We start from the raw sequence: 20,117 nt of genomic DNA on the forward strand, positions 1-20,117 counted from the left end.
AAGCTACTAATTGGAATTCAGAAAATACTTGGGAATGAAAAATTCTATGACTTGATTCAGTTGAAAGGCAGAAAGACACAGTAAAAAGACAAAGTTAAAAACTACTGGTTATGGGGGCGCCTGGGTGGCTCAGTGGGTTAAGCCGCTGCCTTCGGCTCAGGTCATGATCTCAGGGTCCTGGGATCAAGTCCCGCATCGGGCTCTCTGCTCAGCAGGGATCCTGCTTCCCTCTCTCTCTCTGCCTGCCTCTATATCTACTTGTGATCTCTCTCTGTCAAATAAATAAATAAAATCTTTAAAAAAAAAAACAAAACAACTACTGGTTATGGACATTGAGGAGGGTATATGCTGTGGTAAGTGCTGTGAAGTGTGTAAACCTGGCAATTCACAGACCTGTACCCCTGGGGCTAATAATACATGATATGTTAATAAAAAATAAAAAATTTTAAAAAACTACCAACTTCAAGAATCATTAACATTTTAGATGAGTTATTATATTTTAATAGTGTTTGCTGGTTTTAATTTTATTTTCCTTCACCTAGAACTCCTTGACAATATTTTAAAAATATTATATATAAAATATAGTCTTCAAAATAAGCTAAATTCTCCCAATTCTGAGAGAAAACTACAGAACTAAAAACAAGATACTGGAATTTTTGTCACTTTCTTTTCTTTTTTTTTTAATTTGTTTATTTACAGCATAACAGTGTTCATTGTTTTGGCATCACACCCAGTGCTCCATGCAGTACGTGCCCTCCCTATTACCCACCACCTGGTTCCTCAACCTCCCACCCCCCCCCCCCCCCGCCCCTTCAAAACCCTCTGGTTGTTTTTCAGAGTCCATAGTCTCTCATGGTTCATCTCCCCTTCCAGTTTCCCTCAACTCCCTCTCCTCTCCATCTCCCCATGTCCTCCATGTTATTTGTTATGCTCCACAAATAAGTGAGACCATATGATACTTGACTCTCTCTGCTTGACTTATTTCGCTCAGCATAATTTCTTCCAGTCCCATCCATGTTGCTACAAAAGTTGGGTATTCATCCTTTCTGATGGAGGCATAATACTCCATTGTGTATATGTACCACATCTGCCTTATCCATTCATCCGTTGAAGGGCATCTTGGTTCTTTCCACAGTTTGGCGACCGTAGCCATTGCTTCAATAAACATTGGGGTACAGATGGCCCTTCTTTTCACTACATCTGTATCTTTGGGGTAAATACCCAGCAGTGCAATTGCAGGGTCATAGGGAAGCTCTATTCTAATTTCTTCAGGAATCTCCACACTGTTCTCCAAAGTGGCTGCACTAACTTGCATTCCCACCAACAGTGTAAGAGGGTTCCCCTTTCTCCACATCCTCTCCAACACACGTTGTTTCCTGTCTTGCTAATTTTGGCCATTCTAACTGGTGTCAGGTGGTATCTCAATGTGGTTTTAATTTGAATCTCCCTGATGGCTAGTGATGATGAACATTTTTTCATGTGTCTGATAGCCATTTGTATGTCTTCATTGGAGAAGTGTCTGTTCATATCTTCTGCCCATTTTTTGATATGATTATCTGTTTTGTGTGTGTTGAGTTTGAGGAGTTCTTTATAGATCCTGGATATCAACCTTTTGTCTGTACTGTCATTTGCAAAGATCTTCTCCCATTCCGTGGGTTGCCTTTTTGTTTTGTTGACTGTTTCCTTTGCTGTGCAGAAGCTTTTGATCTTGATGAAGTCCCAAAAGTTCATTTTCGCTTTTGTTTCCTTGGCCTTTGGAGACATATCTTGAAAGAAGTTGCTGTGGCTGATATCAAAGAGGTTACTGCCTATGTTCTCCTCTAGGATTCTGATAGATTCCTGTCTCACGTTGAGGTCTTTTATCCATTTCAAGTTTATCTTTGTGTACGGTGTAAGAGAATGGTCGAGTTTCATTCTTCTACATATCACTGTCCAGTTTTCCCAGCACCATTTATTGAAGAGACTGTCTTTTTTCCATTGAATATTTTTTCCTGTTTTGTCGAAGATTATTTCACCATAGAGTTGAGGGTCCATATCTGGGCTCTCCACTCTGTTCCACTGGTCTATGTGTCTGTTTTTATGCCAGTACCACGCTGTCTTGGTGATCACAGCTTTGTAGTAAAGCTTGAAATCGGGGTAACGTGATGCCGCCAGTTTTGTTTTTGTTTTTCAACATTTCCTTAGCAATTCGGGGTCTCTTCTGATTCCATACAAATTTTAGGATTATTTGCTCCAGCTCTTTGAAAAATATCGGTGGAATTTTGATCGGAATGGCATTAAAAGTATAGATTGCTCTAGGCAGTATAGACATTTTAACAATGTTTATTCTTCCAATCCAAGAGCATGGAACAGTCTTCCATCTTTTTGTGTCTTCTTCAATTTCTTTCATGAGTGTTCTGTAGTTCCTCGAGTACAGGTCCTTTACCTCTTCGGTTAGGTTTATTCCCAGGTATCTTATGGTTCTTGGTGCTATAGTAAATGGAATCGATTCTCTAATTTCCCTTTCTGTATTTTCATTGTTAGTGTATAAGAAAGCCACTGATTTCTGTACATTGACTTTGTATCCTGCCACGTTACTGAATTGCTGTATGAGTTCTAGTAGTTTGGGGGTGGAGTCTTTGGGGTTTTCCATATAAAGAATCATGTCATCTGCGAAGAGAGAGAGTTTGACTTCTTCCTTGCCAATTTGGATACCTTTTATTTCTCTTTGTTTTCTGATTGCCGTTGCTAGAACTTCTAATACTATGTTGAACAAGAGTGGTGAGAGTGGGCATCCTTGTCGTGTTCCTGATCTCAACAGGAAGGCTGCAAGCTTTTTCCCATTGAGGATGATATTTGCTGTGGGTCTTTCATCGAATTTTTGTCACTTTCTTAACAATAACAAGAAAATTTGAACTGCCAGTTGAATATGTTAGATGGAACTCATTATTTTCATCTTTGCTCAAACTGCTACGGCTTCTGAGGCATTTTTTCTAACCAACTTATCTAAAAGTGATGTCACTCCCTGCTCCTAAATATTTTTGTATGTCATTTATTGCTAAATGACAGTATATTTTGGCCATTTGTTCATTTTTTCATCACTTGTGTCTTCCCCTAGACCATAAAGTACCCATGCCATGAGCTCCATGTTTTTTTTTAATATCTTTAAAGATTTATTGATTTGACAGAGAGATAAAGAGGGAGATCGCAAGTAGGCAGAGAGGGAGGCAGAGAGAGAGGGGAAAAGCAGGCTCCTCGCCGAGCAGGGAGCCCGATGCAGGGCTCGATCCCAGGACTCTGAGATCATGACCTGAGCCAAAGGCAGAGGTTTAATCCACTGAGCTACCCAGGTGCCCCGAGCTCCATGTTTTATATGGGGTGTCTATGTGTATGTCTCTCTTCTCATATCTGAGGCAGGCCTTGGTCCCAGCAGGGATTCAATAAGTATTTGTTGAATAAATCTCTGCTTTCTTAGGAAATTCCACTAAAATGGTAATAAAAGAACAAAACAGGTTTAAAGCCATCCAGGCAACAACAGTACATGGCAGAGAATGAAAACCACAAATTTTAGCAAAATGGAAAGGAGATGGAGGAGTAGTAACTCACTCAAAACAGAAAAAGCTGAAAACTATGTTCTTGCAGAGAGAAAAGCAAGCCATTTTATACCAATAACCTCAGAAAGACTTAAAAATTAAAAGAACTAAGTATTGCTCTTTTGGGGTCGCCCGGGTGGCTCAGTGGGTTAAGCCTCTGCTTTGGGCTCAGGTCATGATCTCAGGGTCCTGGAATCAAGCCCCACATCAGGCTCCCTGCTCAGCAAGGAGCCTGCTTTCCCCTCTCTGCCTGCCCCTCTGCCTACTTGTGATCTCTGTCTGTCAAATAAATAAACAAAATCTTAAAAAAAAAAAAAAAGTATTGCTCTTGCAGTGAAAACAAAGTAGCATCTGAATACTCAAAACCTCATCCTTGAGCTGCCAAGTGACTTACTCCTCTGCCATCCTCAGAACTGAACACAAGGCTCCAGACTGAAAGGGGCCAATTGAGCTACTTCTACAATTGCTGAAAAAGCCTCACAAGATATATCATTGTGAAATGTCAAGATCATCAGGGACATAAGGTAATTAAAAAGAAAAAAAAGTCACATACAAAAGAATTAGCAGTTAGAAGATCAGTTTCTTTCTTTTTTTTTTTTTTTAAAGATTTTATTTATCTGAGAGAAAGAGAGAGAGATCACAAGTAGGCAGAGAGGCAGGCAGAGAGAGATGGGGAAGCAGACTCCCCACTGAGCAGAGAGCCCAATGTGGGGCTTGATCCCAGGTCCCTGAGACCATGATCTGAGCCAAAGGCAGAGGCTTAACCCACCCTCTCAGCCACCTAGGCACCCCAGGAGATCAGTTTCCTTTTTTTTTTTTTTTTAATATTTACATATATTTAATTTTCATTCCAGTATAGTTAACATACGATGTTCTATTAGTTTCAGGGGTACAATATAGTGCTTCAACAATTCTGTACATTACTAGAGGTCACCAAGATAAGTACACTCTTAATCCCCTTTACCTATTTCACCCCATCCCGCAACCTCTCCTCTCGTTACCATCAGTTTTCTCCCTAGAGCTAAGTCTGTTTTTTGGTTTGTCCCTTTCTTTCTTTGTTTTGTTTCTTACATTTTGCTTATGAGTGAAATCACATGGTATTTGTCTTTCTCTGAGTGACTTACTTTCCTTAGCATTATACCCTGTAGATCCATCCAAGTTGATGCACATGGCAAGATTTCATTTTTTTCCTTTTCCTTTCCTTTTTTTTTTTTTTTTTTTTTTTTTAAATAGAGAAGGTAGTGGGGAGGGGCAGAGGGAGAAAGAGAATCAGGGAATCTTAGGTAGGTTCCATGCACAGAATGGAGCCCAACATGGGGCTCAATCTCCCAACCCTGAGATCACTACCTGAGCCGAAATAAAAAAATTGGACAATTAACTGACTGACATACCCAGGTGACCGTAGGTTTCATTCTTTTTTTTTTTTGCTTAATATTCCTGTGTGTGTGTGTGTGTGTGTGTGTGTGTGTGTGTATCACATTTCCTTTTTCTCTTCATCTACTGATAGATACCTGGGCTATTCCCATAATTTGGTTATTGTAAATAATGCTGTAGTAACATAGGAGAAACATATATCTTTTTGAATTAGTGTTTTTGTATTCTTTGGGTAAATACCCAGTAGTGGAATTAGTGGATCATATGTTAATTCTTTTTTTAGTTTTTTTTCCAGGAAACTGCATACTATTTTCCATAGTGGTTGTACCAGTTTACATTCCCACCAACAACACATGAGCTTTCTCTCTTCTCCACATCCTCACCAATATTTATTGTTTCTTGTGTTTTGGCTTTAACCATTCTGACAGGAGTGAGGTGATATCTAATTGTGGTTTTAATTTGCATTTCTCTGATGATGAGTGATGTTGAACATCATTTCATGTGTCTATCGGTCATCTGTACATCTTCTTTGAGGAAATGTCTGTTCATGTTTTCCAGCCATTGTTACATTGGATTATTTCTTTTTTTGGTGTTTGGTTGTATAAGTTCTTTGCAACATGTGTAATTTTTTTTTAATTAAAATTTTTTTTTTATTTTTTTATAAACATATAATGTATTTTTATCCCCAGGGGTACAGGTCTGTGAATCGCCAGGTTTACACACTTCACAGCAAGGAGACCAGTTTCTTAAGAGCAATATTAGAAACAAGAATCCAGAGAAACACTTTCAAAATTGTGAAACAAAGTAACTTTAAAGTAGAATTTTACATATGGCCAAATATTAAGTAAAAGGGTAAAACAGAGACATTTTTAGACATGTAATATCTCAATTTATCTCCTATACACTCTTCTCAAAAAGCTCAGAAAGCTATTAAGAGCATAATCTACCAAAACAGAGTATAACAAAAACACAGAAAGATGTGATACATAAAATAAGTAAGGAGAGAGGCAATGAGAATGTCTAGGATAAGAGCTATATATGTAACCTAGAGAAGGGCCATAGTTGAAACAGGAATAAGTTCAGGGAGGGATATAAGAGGTGGCTCTCTAGGGAAAAACTGGAAGTAAGTTACAGGAAGTCTTTGCATTTGCTCTTTTGATATCACAGTGCTGGCCTTCCCCTTCCTTCTTTTGAGGGAAAAGAAAAAAGTAGTCATCTTTAGTCCCAAGACTCTACCGTTTAGTTGAGGGCAAGATTTTTAGAATGTCTTTCATGCTGTCATTATAGAAAACTCTACAATAAATAATGCTTCACTCAAAACACAAAGAAGGGAGAGTTAGTATTTTTGAAAATCCTGTACCTTTTCCAACATCAGCACCTAATCGGGTTCGGGCAAAATCTAGCGGATAAACTACACATAAGGATGTTGCTCCAGCAGCTCCACCAGAAGCCAGGTTTGCCAAAAACCACCTCCAGAACTGAAACACATTAATTAAAAAGTGGTTATTAAACTATAGAATCTGTTTAAAATTCTTATTTTTATGAAGGTTAAAAAGTCAGATTTATAAATTGCTCATTAAAGTATTATCCAAAATATTTCCCTTCATGTCCATGAAGCCTTTGTTTCTTTCCAGGCAGTCTGGGAGATACAGTTTAAGTGCTGATATAAAGAAACTCCAACATATTTTAATTGTTTCTAGCAAAAGTAGGTCAAATTAGCAAATAAGGCCACATACAATAATCATCTCTTTAGACTATATATATTTTTTGTTAATACTCTTATTATGGTTAAAATGTCAGGGATCTATGGAGGCTTTAGTTGTACCCTTTTTTTGGTATGGGGCAATAATACTTCATAATGCTATAATCTTACTTTGCAGTTTTAGCAGATATTTAAGCAGCTCAAAATTTAACAGCTCAAAAAAATATACTATTTTCAGCTGCTAACATGAAAATGAGCAGAAATCAATTATAATATAGTTGAGCAGCATATAACTTAGGCCTTATTTATCTACTGGTTCACATGGATTGTTGAGGTTCTTTTTCATAAATATTTTAAATGTGCCCTGCTTGGTCCAATAAACTGCTTTTCAACATCTAGAGCTTACTGGAGGAGAATATTTGAATTGGAGTGGTTATAGAAAATCTAGGGTATAAGGCCACTATAACCATTTAAAATACATTAAAATGAATAATATTCTAATCAAGTTCAGTTTCTTGCTTTATTCTCTGGCCTTTATTTCTAACAATAGTTTTAAGTCTCAGATCTTTGGAACTCTCAATTTTCTCTTGGCCTAGAAGGACTTTCCTAACTTTTTTAAACAAAAGTTACTAATTTATACTCTAATTCAAATTCAACTTCTTCCATGAAACCTCTGATCTCTAAACATACCCAAATCTATAAGTAATCATCTCTCTCAATAAATACTTCATCTCTCAAGAGAATTAGAAGTGAATCCTGTGGTCAACATGTAAAATATGTCAACATGTTCTAGATTCTCATTTAAATAGTGTTTACAATCACTTCCTACTTTCAATTTATAAGTATTTATATACATGTCTTATCTTAACTCATGCAGACCATAAATTCCTTAGAGTCAGGATTATTATTATTTAAGAGTTTTACTGAGATGTATTTATATACCATACAATTTACCAATGTAAATTTGCCATACAATCCAATGGATTGTTAATATTTTCAGATTGTTCAACCATTATCAGTTTCAAAACATTTTCATCAGCTCCCCCCAAAAAGCCCTATACCCAATGGAGTGACCAGAAGTCACTCCACATCCTCCCTGTGCCCGAGTCTGAGGTAACCATTAAGCCACTTACTTACTGTCCCTATAGATTTGACTATTATGGACATTTTCTACACATGGAATAACATAGTATGTAGTCTTTTGTGACTAACTTCTTTCTTTTAACATAATATTTTCAAGGTTCATCCATGTGGTAGCAGGTATTAGCACTTCATTTTTAAAAAAAAAATTTATTTATTTATTTGACAGAGAGATAGAGAGAGAGCTCAAGTAGGCAGAGCGGTAGGCAGAGGGAGAGGGAGAGAGAGAGGCAGGCTCTCCAATGCAGGGCTTGATCCCCAGGATGCTGGGATCATGACCTGAGCCCAAGGGCAGCCGCTTAACTGACTGAGCCACCCACGCACCCCCCTTTTTTAAATTGCCAAATAAAATTCCATTATATGAACTTACCACACGTTATTTGCCCATTCATAAGTTCATGGACATTTTGGTTGTTTGCACTTTTTTGAAGCCAAGATTCTTAATTCATCTGTTTATTTTACAAAATGAGTTCTGGGCCTTGCACAAAGTAATGGTAACGCATTCAATAAATATCTACTTAATGAGGTGCTGGTAATCCCATGTATCTTCCTCAGACTATCATGGCTCCTTTTCAGTGAAACTCCTAGGTTTTGTATGGGTAGACATGTTTCATAATCACCCAGAGATAATTAGATCAGGAGATTGCATCTGACCCCAGGATGGCTAATCCATAATCTAGTAGATAATCTGTAACCTGGTAGAAAAAGATGAGTTGGACCAAAGCCTCTTTTTTGGGAATTTAACTCTAAAATTCTATGCCAATTAGCAGTAAGGACAGAAATGGAAAAGGTATTAAATAACTATTTTTAGGTTTCAGTCTTCTTTGAGACTGTTGCAAGCTATAGATCCTCTTCCAATAAAAACCATGTATGTATAAACACACTTTTAATGGTTTAAGGTATTCTTTAAACATTCATGGATCCCAGGAAGGCAGATCAATGACTTTCTGGGTGGATTATCATATAATTTATTACTTAAACTATGACACTTCTGACAGCGGAAGTGGGGCTTTGGAAAAAATGACACAGGCAGGCAGAACATGTGTAAGTAGTATGGCTAACTTTCTGACCAAAGAAAGGAAGAGGGAAGGAGGAAAGACTGAAGGGAGCAAGGAGAGGGAGACAAGAAGTATCTATGTTGAATCATAATCTTGCAAGTGTTCGTATAACAAAAAAAAAAAAACAAAAAAACTATCCCTTCAAAATTACGCTTGAAAATAAAACAGACCCAAAGGAGGTGGTACATCAGTATAAATGAGAGTTTCAATTATTGTAAGTCAGTCATTTCAGATATTATTATATCATAAAAGGAGAGGGCAAAGAGAAGAGTCAGGGAGGGAGAGGAGGTTGAAAGAATCTGAGGGTTTTGGAGGAAATTAATTGTGTTTATTTTGCAGACAAATAGATATTGTGTTAATGGACTCAATGATGCACTGAAGAACAAATGCTCTAGAAGCAAAATTGTTTCTAACAAAGTTTGTCTGGGCAGGAAAGAGCTAGAAGAAGTTCTAGTCTTCCCTGTCAAGGGTTATACTGGAAGCTACTAAAAGGGGGCAAAGAAACATTTTGTGCCCAGGCTCAGCTAAGTTTCACTCAGTGTAGTCACTTCCAGTGTAGTTGGCAGAGAAAGAGTCCAGTTGAAGGATCTGAGTTTGGGAGTTAGAAAGACCTGAACAAATGGATTGAACAAGTGCTCTCACCTCTGAGTCTTGCTTTCCTTAGCTTTACATCTAAGATAAAAATAACTACCTCAAAGAGTGAGGTGAAAATTCAGTGAAACAGTATATAGTAAGCATATAGCTCCCATCATAGTTGTTGCTGTTATTATTGTTATTTAAAGTAATAATGGAGCTGGACGTGGAGCCCAACACGGGGCTTGAATTTACAACTCTGAGATCAGGACTTGAGCCAAGATTAAGAGTCTGATGCTTAACTGAATGAACCACCCAGACACCCCCCACCATGGTTATTTTTTGAAAACTTCTTATTTTTATATAATTGCAGATTCACATGCATCCTAAGAAGTGATACAGAGAGAGTCTATAAACCCTTCAACTAATTTCCCCTAATATTTAGCATAACTATAGTAGAGGAAATCAACACTGATAAAAACTTACTCAGATTTCCGAATTTTACGTCTATTTGTTTGTGTGTGTGTTTAAATATATGCAGTTTTATCACATGTGCAGATTCATGTGACCACTGCCACGGTCAGTAATTCCATGATAAGATCTCTCGATGGTACCCTTTTAAAGCCATAACCACCTCCCTCTCTCGTCTGGCAACCACTACATTATTTTTATCTCAGTGATTTTAACATTTCAAGAATGTTATATAAATGAAATCAGAAAGCAAATTTTGAGATTGAGGATTTTTTCACTTAGCTTCCAAAGTTGCTACACGTTATCAAGTTTGTTCTTTAAAAAATTATAAAATATACATAACATAAAACTTAACATTTTAGTCTTTTAAAAAAACATTTATTTATTTGAGAGAAAAAGTATGCAGGGGAAGGGGCAAGGGGAGAGGAAGAGAGAAAATCTCAAGCAGACTCCCCGCTGAACATGGAGCCAAACCTGGGGTTCTATCTTAGGACCCTGAAATCATGACCTGAGCCGAAACCAGGAGTCAAGCACTTAATCCACTGAGCCACCCAAGTGCCCCTGACTTTAGCCATTTTTAGGTGTATAATTCAGTGATACTAAGTACATTCACAATAACATAAAAATATCCACCCAGGCACCCCCACTCTTCTTGGGGTGCCTGGGTGGTTCAGTTGGTTAAGCGCCTGACATTGGCTCAGGTTATGATATTGGATCTCTGGGATGGAGCCCTGAGTTGGGCTGCCTACTCATGGGAAGTTTTCTTGTCCCTCTGCTCCTCCCCTGTTTGTGCTCTCTCTCAAATAATGAAATAAAATAATTTAAAAAAACCCCAACACATCACTACTCTCTACTTCCAAACTTCATCATCCCAAATAGAAACCCTGTACCCATTAGATAAAACTCCCAGTCTTTCTTCCTCTTAGCCTCTTACTCTATTTTTTGTCTCTATGAATTTGCCTGTTCTAGATACCTAAGTGGGATCATACAATATTTGTTTTATCAAAAGTTTGTTCCTCTTTGTTGCTGAAAAGTATTCCATGGTGAGATGCAACATAGTTTAACCATTCACCTGTTGGAAAATATCTGGGTTATTTCCAGATTTTGGCCTATTATGAAACAAGCTTCTACAAACACTGTGTGCACTGGTTTTTCTGTGAATGTAAGTTTTCATTCTCTGGGATAATGTCCAAAAGTATAACTGCTGGGCTATATAGTAAGCACACATTTAATTTATAAGAAACTCTCATCCTCTTTTCTAGAGTGGCAATTATCATTTTGCATTTTCTTATTCTTATTCTTTTTTTTAAAAAAAGACTTTATTTGACAGACAGAGATCACAAGTAGGCAGAGAGGCAGGCAGAGAGACAGAGGAGGAAGCAGGCTCCCTGCTGAGCAAAGAGCCTGATGTGGGGCTTGATCCCAGGACCCTGAGACCATGACCCAAGCTGAAGGCAGAGGTTTTAACCCACTGAGCCACCCAGGTGCCCCATCATTTTACATTTTCACCAGTAATATATGAACAGTGAATCTTGGAATATTAAAAAATAAGATAAAATTACAAAAAAAAAAAAAAAGAGAGAGAGAGAGAATAATCTAGCTTCTCTACATCCTCACCAACATTTGGTATTGTCACTATTTTAGCCATTCTGATGTGTGGACAATTATATCTCATTGTGGTAGATCAATAACTTTTTTCTTTAAGATTTTATGTATTTATTTGACACAGAGAGATCACAAGTAGACAGAGAGGCAGGCAGAGAGACAGGGGGAAGCAGGCTCCCTGCTGAACAGAGAGCCCAATGCAGGGCTTGATCCCATGACCCTGAGATCATGACCTGAGCTGGAGGCAGAGGCTTAACCCACTGAGCCACGCAGGCACCCCTAGATCAATCACTTTTAAATTCACATACTGTATTTGTTTTTTCTACCTTCCTTGCTTTTTTTAAGACCAGGTAAGAAACCAAAATTTTGATTTTTCTTTTTTTAGTTCTTTTTCTTCACTTTAGGGAGGTAGACAAAGATGAGATAAAATTTGGATACCCAAAGTCAGAAATAAAAGGGTCATTAGTATCCAGATTTAGTAAATAGTATATATTTCAATATTACATTACTTAATTGTGACTGAATACCCTTACATTCTAAATAACATAGGATGTTTTCATAGGAATACTAAAGATGTTTTTACCTCAGGCTCTACTAATTTGAAATTTATTACAGATACTTAGCAAGGATCAAAGTCAACTTTAAAACTTTTAGAGCATGTTATTTATATTGTTAGAATAGATGCCAGTAATACAAATATTCTGGTTAACTCAGTTAATTTCTCCATTTGGCTTAGTCTTCTAGAAATTATCTTTTTGGGAAGGTGTTGTGGAAAGTGTTCAGTAGAGTTAAATCAGCAGGCCTGCATTGCCCAAACCCTTCATATACTGAGATTTTTATGACCTGCCCTGACCAGTTCCTTCAAGATAATGTCTCTAAGCCCTTGGAATATCCTCCTTGGTAAGAGTCTCTTTGTATGCCAGAGGCTTTGGGCCACACCAAACAGTTTATGCTAACATGAGAATTTATGGCGAACACCTGTTTTTATATGGTTGGAAAAGTGGCCTAACATACCAGTTTTATCTCCTGGTTTAGGCGGCAGTGGCTAGAGTCTGAGTAGCTAGGACAGTCACATTCCATGCCTATACAACGGACTCCCAAAGAATTCTGGACACCAGTATTCAAGTGAATAATGCTGTTTGGCAACACATCATATGTATTCTCACACATCACTGCTGGGAGAATTAAGTGCTGTCCATGTGACTCTACTAGGAGAAAATAACTAGAAGCTTACATCTAGTTTCTTCTGGACTCTGTCCCTATGTGGTTCTTCCCTTTGCTGATTTAAATCTATAGTTTTTGGCTGTAAAAAACCATGAATGTAGTAGCTTTTCTGAGTTCTTTGAGTCCTAGTGAATCATTGAACATGAAGTTGATCTTGGGGACCTCTGATTTTTAGGTCTCAGTCTTCTTTGAGACTGTTGCAAGCAATAGATCCTCTTCCAATAAAAATCCCATATGTAGAAACACACTTTAGTGGCTTAAGGTATTCCTTAAACATTCATAGATCCCAGGAAGGCAGATCAATGACTTTCTGGGTGGATTATCATATAATTTATTATTCAAACTATGACACTTTTGACAGTGGAAGTGCGGCTGAGTCGAGTAAAGTTCCAATTATTACAGCTGTCAGCTAAAAAAGACAGGAATATTTTTCCAAGTGTCTCCCATAAAGCACAGTAGTATGATAAGCACTTTGTAAGTAATCTCATCTAAACGTCCTCAGTTTTTTTCAGATGAGAAAGCTAAGAATCACAGATGTAACTTTTCCAAAATTTCACACAGCTAAATAACAGAGCACCAGGATCCAAATCCAGATCTAAATCTAAAGAATTTTCTTCATTACCTATATATCTCCCACACCAAAATAGACAGTGCAAATTATTCATTAAACATTTGTTAATAAAATATAAATGGTAAGGGACACCTGGGTGGCTCAGTCAGTTAAGGGTCTGCCTTCAGTTCAGGTCATGATCCTAGGATCCTGGGATCCAACCCCACCTCAGGCTCCTTGCTCAGCAGGAAGCCTGCTTCTCCCTCTCATTCTGCCTGCTGCTCCTCCTGCTTGTGTTGTTTTCTCTCTCTCTCAAAAAAAAAAAAAAAAAAAAAATCTTTTTTTTTTAAATTTTTTTTTTTTAATTTATTTGGCAGAGAGAAACACAACTAGGCAGACAGGCAGACAGAGAGAGAGGAGGAAGCTGGCTCCCCGCGGAGCAGAGAGCCCGATGCGGGGCTCGATCCCAGGACCCTGAGATCATGACCCGAGCTGAAGGCAGAGCCTTTAACCCACTGAGCCACCCAGGCGCCCCTAAATAAATAAATCTTTAAAAAAAATTTGTGAAAAAATGGGAATAAGGGATATGAAAAGAAATTTAAAAAGGCAGCAACAAAGGTATGTTCCACAAATAGCTGCTTTTATAAAAAACCTCCTAGGAATGCTCAATCGGTTGGTTGGCTTGTTGGGGGAAAGAGAAAGGATAAAGGGGAAGAGAGACTTTATAATGGTAAAAGGACGACCTTAAGAGTGAAGTAAGTGGTATAGTGTATATGGGGGCAACAAAACAAATAGAAATCTAAACAAATGACATATAGTTCATACAAATAGGAAATTTTGAAATTGAAATTCTGTAATCAAGGGAGTGATTACCTTGAAAAGAGAAAGTACCTTTTCAATAAAAAAAAAGAATCCTCCAACTTCAATTTGTTGCTTTTCTGTTCTGTTCGATTTGATATTCCTATGCACTTTAATCTCACCTAAATAGAGCCTTAGTCATAAAAATGAAACAATGTACTTCTTTAGGAAATTAATTACCTCAGATATATATGAATACAGATCTGTTGATAGCTTTTTTTGAGCTCTCCCAGTGTAGAAGAATAGTGATTATAACATGTATGTATTTTAATTATTATTTCTTCTACCACTTAGCACCTCCTCCCAAATAAAACATCATAGGCTAAGGTAAATCCAACTATTCCTTAGAAAATAATAGATATTAAAATATACTTACCTGCTTTTCTTTATTAACTCCAGACATGAAAAGTTGTTTGTATTTGTCCTTAAATGCAAAATTAAGAGCTTGTGTTGGAAAATATCGGATAACATTGGCCAAATTGCCCCGCCAAAAACTGAAGAACCCTACCAAAAAAACACATTAAATACAAACTTGTATTATTACTTTAAAAATTCCCATAGTTTTAACAAACTTAGTTATTTGAACTATCTAAAACTCACACTCTTTCTCATGAGAAAAAATTAAGTCCACATGTGAATCCAATGAAGAAAAAAGGTAGTGTTAACTCTATGTACCCCATTTCAATTTTGTTAATTTCCAGTGAAAAGCCTTAAATACCTTTAAATCTATGGGATGTATCATCATTTGAATATAAAGCTTTTTACTAGGTAGAAAAACAGCTTGCTAAAGCTAGTAATCCTTACTCTCATTTCCAAATCAGGATATGCAGTTTCTGTGGTTAAAACAAAATTGGTTTGTATATATACTTATGAGAAGGAAAAAGCATTAAGAATCTAAAGTGGGGGTGCCTGGGTGGCTCAGTTGGTTCACCATCTGATTCTTGATTTTGGCTTAGGTTATGATCTTAGGGTTCTGAGATCGAGCTGTGCATGGGGCTCTGTGCTGGGTGTAGAGCCTGCTTAAGACTCTCTCCCTCTGCCCCTGTCCCCCACCCCACAAAATGGAGTCTAAAGTATACTTACCTTTACTTTCTGGAACCTAGCCAGAAAAGAGATCAATTTTTAATTCAAGGCATTCTCCAGAGGTCTGATGGAGAGACTGAAGAAAACTTTTCAGGTCAATAATCTTCCCACTTCAAATCTCCATGGATTGATGAATCCTTATAATTCCATCATTGTGTTACCCCTACAATTCAGAGCTACCTTTATAATCTTTATAATTGAGCTGCCCCAGAATACAATAGGCTATCTCTTCAGCAGCCATAGTTGTTTCTACTATATTGCAAATTATCCAATGGTTTGATCTGGCTACTCTAGTCCCAACTTGGAGAATACCCGGAATCAATCTTCTGATGATAAAAATTCAAAGGAAAATAATCTCAGTTGACTGGGCTGATGCTCAGAAACGAAAAGTTTTATTTAACAAATAATTTGGGGGGGGGAGGGGAGAACACAGAATCTCTGTGAATCCCAAACTGCATGTAAAGCAATTGCACAAAGATAATTTTTTTAAGATTTTATTTATTTGACAGACAGAGATCACAAGTAGGCAGACAGAGAGAGAGGGGGGAAGCAGGCTCCCTGCTGAGCAGAGAGCTTGATGCAGGGCTTGATCCCAGGACGCTGGGATCATGACCTGAGCCAAAGGCAGAGGCTTTAACCCACTGAGCCACCCAGGTGCCCTTGCACAAAGATAATTAAGGAGCATATTTAATAGCCAAGAAATAATCTCAGTACTCACAACTGATTCAGTTTTTACTAGGACATGGAACATGTAATGCTAGATACTACCATTTCCTGAGTGTTTAGTATGTGCCAGGCACTGGCCAAAGGCTGTATATTTCATTTAATCACTACATTATGCTTACGATGTAGGTTCTCCTATAGTACCCATATTATACATGCACAAACTGAAAGTTTAAAAGTTTAAAAACTGCCTACAGGCATGGTTAATAAATAGCCAACCAGGATTTAGTCAGGTCTTGTGTCTAGCAACAAAACTCTATTCCAGGTTTGGGTTTCTGAAGAAATAAATCTTAAAAAATTTTAAGATTATTAAAGTGTGGTAAATAAAGCTCTTTAAAAAAATGGATTATTATAAAACTTTTGAGGCAATATTAACAAAAACGACAATACTAAATTCTAGGAACTTCTTTTTATTAATTTAATCTTCATAATCTCCCATGAGAAAGGTATTATTAGTCTCTCCATTTTAAAGATGGGGGAATGAATTAAAAAAGAACTTCTAAGGCAGACGGAAGTTAAGTTACTTGCCTGATTGTAGCTCTGGAATTCAAACCCAAGAAATCTGGCTCAATAATTTAGTCCCTTATCTACAATACTTTTCCATATCTACTTTAAACAAGTGAATATTTTCTATACTAAGAAAGGTCAACTCTTTTTCTTTAATGGAAGCAAAATAAAAATCTTAAAACATAAGAAATGTAAGATAATTATAGAAGAATATTTCTTGATAGTTACGGCCACATTAAATTATTGAGGGAGATTGGTGAATCTAATTTTTGGAGGTATTTTTAGTGATTTTTAAGTTCTTTCTTGTTAATGAAAACATTTAAGAGAACATTTGTATTTTCTTAGAGGTTAAACCTCCAAAAGAGAAATACAGAGAATGAAATATGACTGTGTAAATGATACTGAAGAATAATCTGATTTTCTAGACCATGGTTTATAGTAACACAATGACAGATTACTGGCAGAGAATAATGTCAATTTTAAAAGGATGAAAAAGAACATATTGCCTGGAAAATTGCCAATATGATCAAATGGGATTTAAGTTGAAAAAAAAAATCATTCGTTTAAAAAATATAAACAGTTTAGGGGCGCCTGGGTGGCTCAGTGGGTTAAAACCTCTGCTTTCGGCTCGGGTCATGATCCCAGGGTCCTGGGATCGAGCCCCGCGTCGGGCTCTCTGCTCCGCGGGGAGCCTGTTTCCTCCTCTCTCTCTGCCTGCCTCTCTGCCTAGTTGTGATTTCTCTTAAATAAAATATTTAAAAAAAAATAAAAAATATAAACAGTTTAGAAAAAATGCCATGTTATCAAAAGATATTAGAATTTCCATTTTATACATGACTTTTAAATATTTATAGTCATTTTGGAAATGGCTCACTCGGCTGAATGTTACTGAGATATTATGGGCTTTAGATTATGAGTTATTAGTAATAATTCTGTAATTATGATTACAGTCTAAATTAATATTTATTTCACAAAAAGAGTGTCATATGGGGTACAGAGGTGGCTCTGTTGGTTAAGCATCTGACTCTTGATTTTAGCTCAGGTCATAATCTTAGGGTTAGTGTTCTAAGATCCAGCCCCCCCATCAGGCTCCATGCTCCACAGGGAGTCTGAGATTTTCTTTCTCACTCTGCTCCTCCCTACCAAGCATGCTCACTTTCTCTGTCTCTCAAATAACTAAATCTGTAAAAGAAACAAGTGTCATATGTAAAGCATTAAAAAGATTTGTAACTTTGGCTAATGAATTAAATATAAGGGACGATTTTGATGACAAAGTCCTCTGAAAACTAACACAAGACCATGACAGAATGCTGGAGTTATGAGTCAAGGGGTTTGCTAGAGTTGGCTGAAGAACATATTCTTTTTAGCAAAAATGCATTTGCATGAAAAAAAAACCTAAAAAATTCATCAAAACAAATGTCAATGTCTCAATGAAAATCTAGAAACAAATCCCTAGAAGTATAACAGGAAAACTGATTTGTCTTAATGGGTTATATCTGAAAAAATATAATCTCACATACATAAAATACTTTTGCATATATTTCAAAGAATTTATAGATTCCCTGAAGCTACAGTGTCAGGTTACAAACTACTCTTTTGGGGGACCTGGGTGGCTCAGTTGGTTAAGCTTCTGCCTTCTGCTCAGGTCCTGGGATCAAGCCCTGTGATGGGCTTCCTGCTCAGTAGGTAGGCCTGCTTCTCCCTCTTTCTCTGCCCTCTCCCCACCCCCCTGCTTCTGCTTGCTCTCAAATAATAAAATCCTAAAAAAAAAAAAAAAAAAGAAAAAAACATCTTTTAATTTTACCCTTATATACATTTTCCACATTATACACTACTCTATTATGCACATTTGTAAAATATACCCAAAAGAGAAATTAAAGGATGAAACAAAGATTTTTCATTTAAAAATCTCTTATTTGGTATCTAGTATGTAGCTGACTTGCTGGGGATAGCATTAGGAATAAATTTTGTGGTCATATGGAGCTTATATTTTGAGGGAGAAGGACAGGGAGACAATGAATAAATAAATACGTCAAGTGGCTGTAAGAACAAAAATAGTATACGGAGATGGAGGAATGAGGAAAAGCTATTTAGACATGATGGTTGGGAAAAACTTCTGGCTAGGAGATATCAGAGCCTAACTTAGCATTCATTAGAACAATTAAATAATCTTTTTAGATATCTTACTAATCATGATGTTTTCATACCATCATTTGTTATATATCTCAAGGCACCCTTAGGGTAACGTTCATTCTTAAGAACAGTATACATAAAGCTATATTTCAAAGAGTCTTCTTGATAATTTCAAATATTCAAATAGTCTTGTCTCTATAAATCCAATTGAGCAAACATAAACAATGTTTATTATATAATAATTGAGGAAGGGTAACTGTCATCCCCTCTCTGGTGTATAATTCATATTTTTTTCCAGAATGCCTTAGTGTCCTGTGCTATATAATTCACATTTGGCCCAGCATAGGTACCAGTGCCAACTCATATACCAAATATCATAAAGTTTATTTTCCCATTTTATTTAAAGTGAATGCCTAATATTTTCTTTTCATACCCTAAAACATTGTTTTCAAGATAAAAAAACCTCATGGTCAGAAACTCCTAAAAGAGAAAAGAGTTCTGGTAGGTGCTTAAAAATGAACTGCATAGATCAGATCTTTAAAAGATTAGGTTTACAATATATTAAATAAAACAATTATTTTAATTTAGAATATGCTTACATATATATGCATATTGTGCCCAGTGAAAAATTACTGCATAGACACCAAAATGTTAACTGTGGTGATTTTAGTAGTCATTTGTTTTACTTTGTACTTCTTTAAATTTCTAACTTTCTATAATAAACATACTTTATTTGTATAATAATGGTTTAAACAGAATTAAATTAAATGCACACAAGGTTGGAAGGTCCTACAACCAACTAAAGAATAGAATAAATCTTTAAGAATATCATCAGCCAAGATAAATCCAGAAGCTTTTATAAGCCAAAGAAATCTTATAGGCAGTATGAAAAGTACCCAAAGAGATGTTTAAAACTAAGTTCAAAGCTTTAAAATGATAAGATCTTTCTTTGGGGTACAAACAAAGCGGAGATAAGGTAAGAAGACAATGTGAGAGCACCTACTTGTGCCTAATGAGTTCATGTCTCTCAGGTTCATTTCATGTTGTCTAAAGAAAATTTATCAATAAAAATAGAACAAACATGAAACACAAAAGAAACTTCAGAACATTTGAGATGAGGATGTGTCTTGATTTTCAAAAAAGCAAAAGAAAGTAAATTCCAGAAAATAACAATTTCAGAACTTGATTGCCTAGTAAAGTTCCAGTGACTTACCACAGTGATTCTCAAACTTGCCAGACTCAAGGGCTCTACACAGAATACATATTTTACAATACTTCCTTTACTATCTAGAAACAGAATTCAAAGACTGTGACCTCTTCAACAAGTTTTTACAAATCCATATAATGCCCTTTCTACTATATAGGAAGAGAAAATAAAGACATTTTGAATAAAATAGGTATTTTAATTAGTAAATTGGTGAAGTATGAACACAGCCTATACAAAACAGGCAGATGTTTGCTTCTACTTAATAATGAATGTTATACTTAAATATTTACATTTCTTTTAAAGGGCTTAATAAATATATTTGCATATATAAATGTGC

General features: G+C 36.5%; 1 protein-coding gene across 1 annotated transcript in view; it reads right to left on the reverse strand.

Moving 5' to 3' along the window:
• The window catches only part of SLC25A31 (solute carrier family 25 member 31), a 29,910-nt gene that overhangs the window by 6,591 nt on the left and 3,202 nt on the right, over positions 1 to 20,117 (reverse strand). The window contains exons 2-3 of the mRNA XM_045990544.1: positions 14,504 to 14,631; positions 6,307 to 6,424 (exon numbers count right to left, since the gene is read on the reverse strand). Coding sequence (XP_045846500.1) covers positions 6,307 to 6,424; positions 14,504 to 14,631 — 246 coding nt within the window. The remainder of the gene's footprint in view (positions 1 to 6,306; positions 6,425 to 14,503; positions 14,632 to 20,117) is intronic.

Source organism: Meles meles, chromosome 2 (assembly GCF_922984935.1).
Source record: "Meles meles chromosome 2, mMelMel3.1 paternal haplotype, whole genome shotgun sequence".
NCBI lineage: Eukaryota > Metazoa > Chordata > Mammalia > Carnivora > Mustelidae > Meles > Meles meles.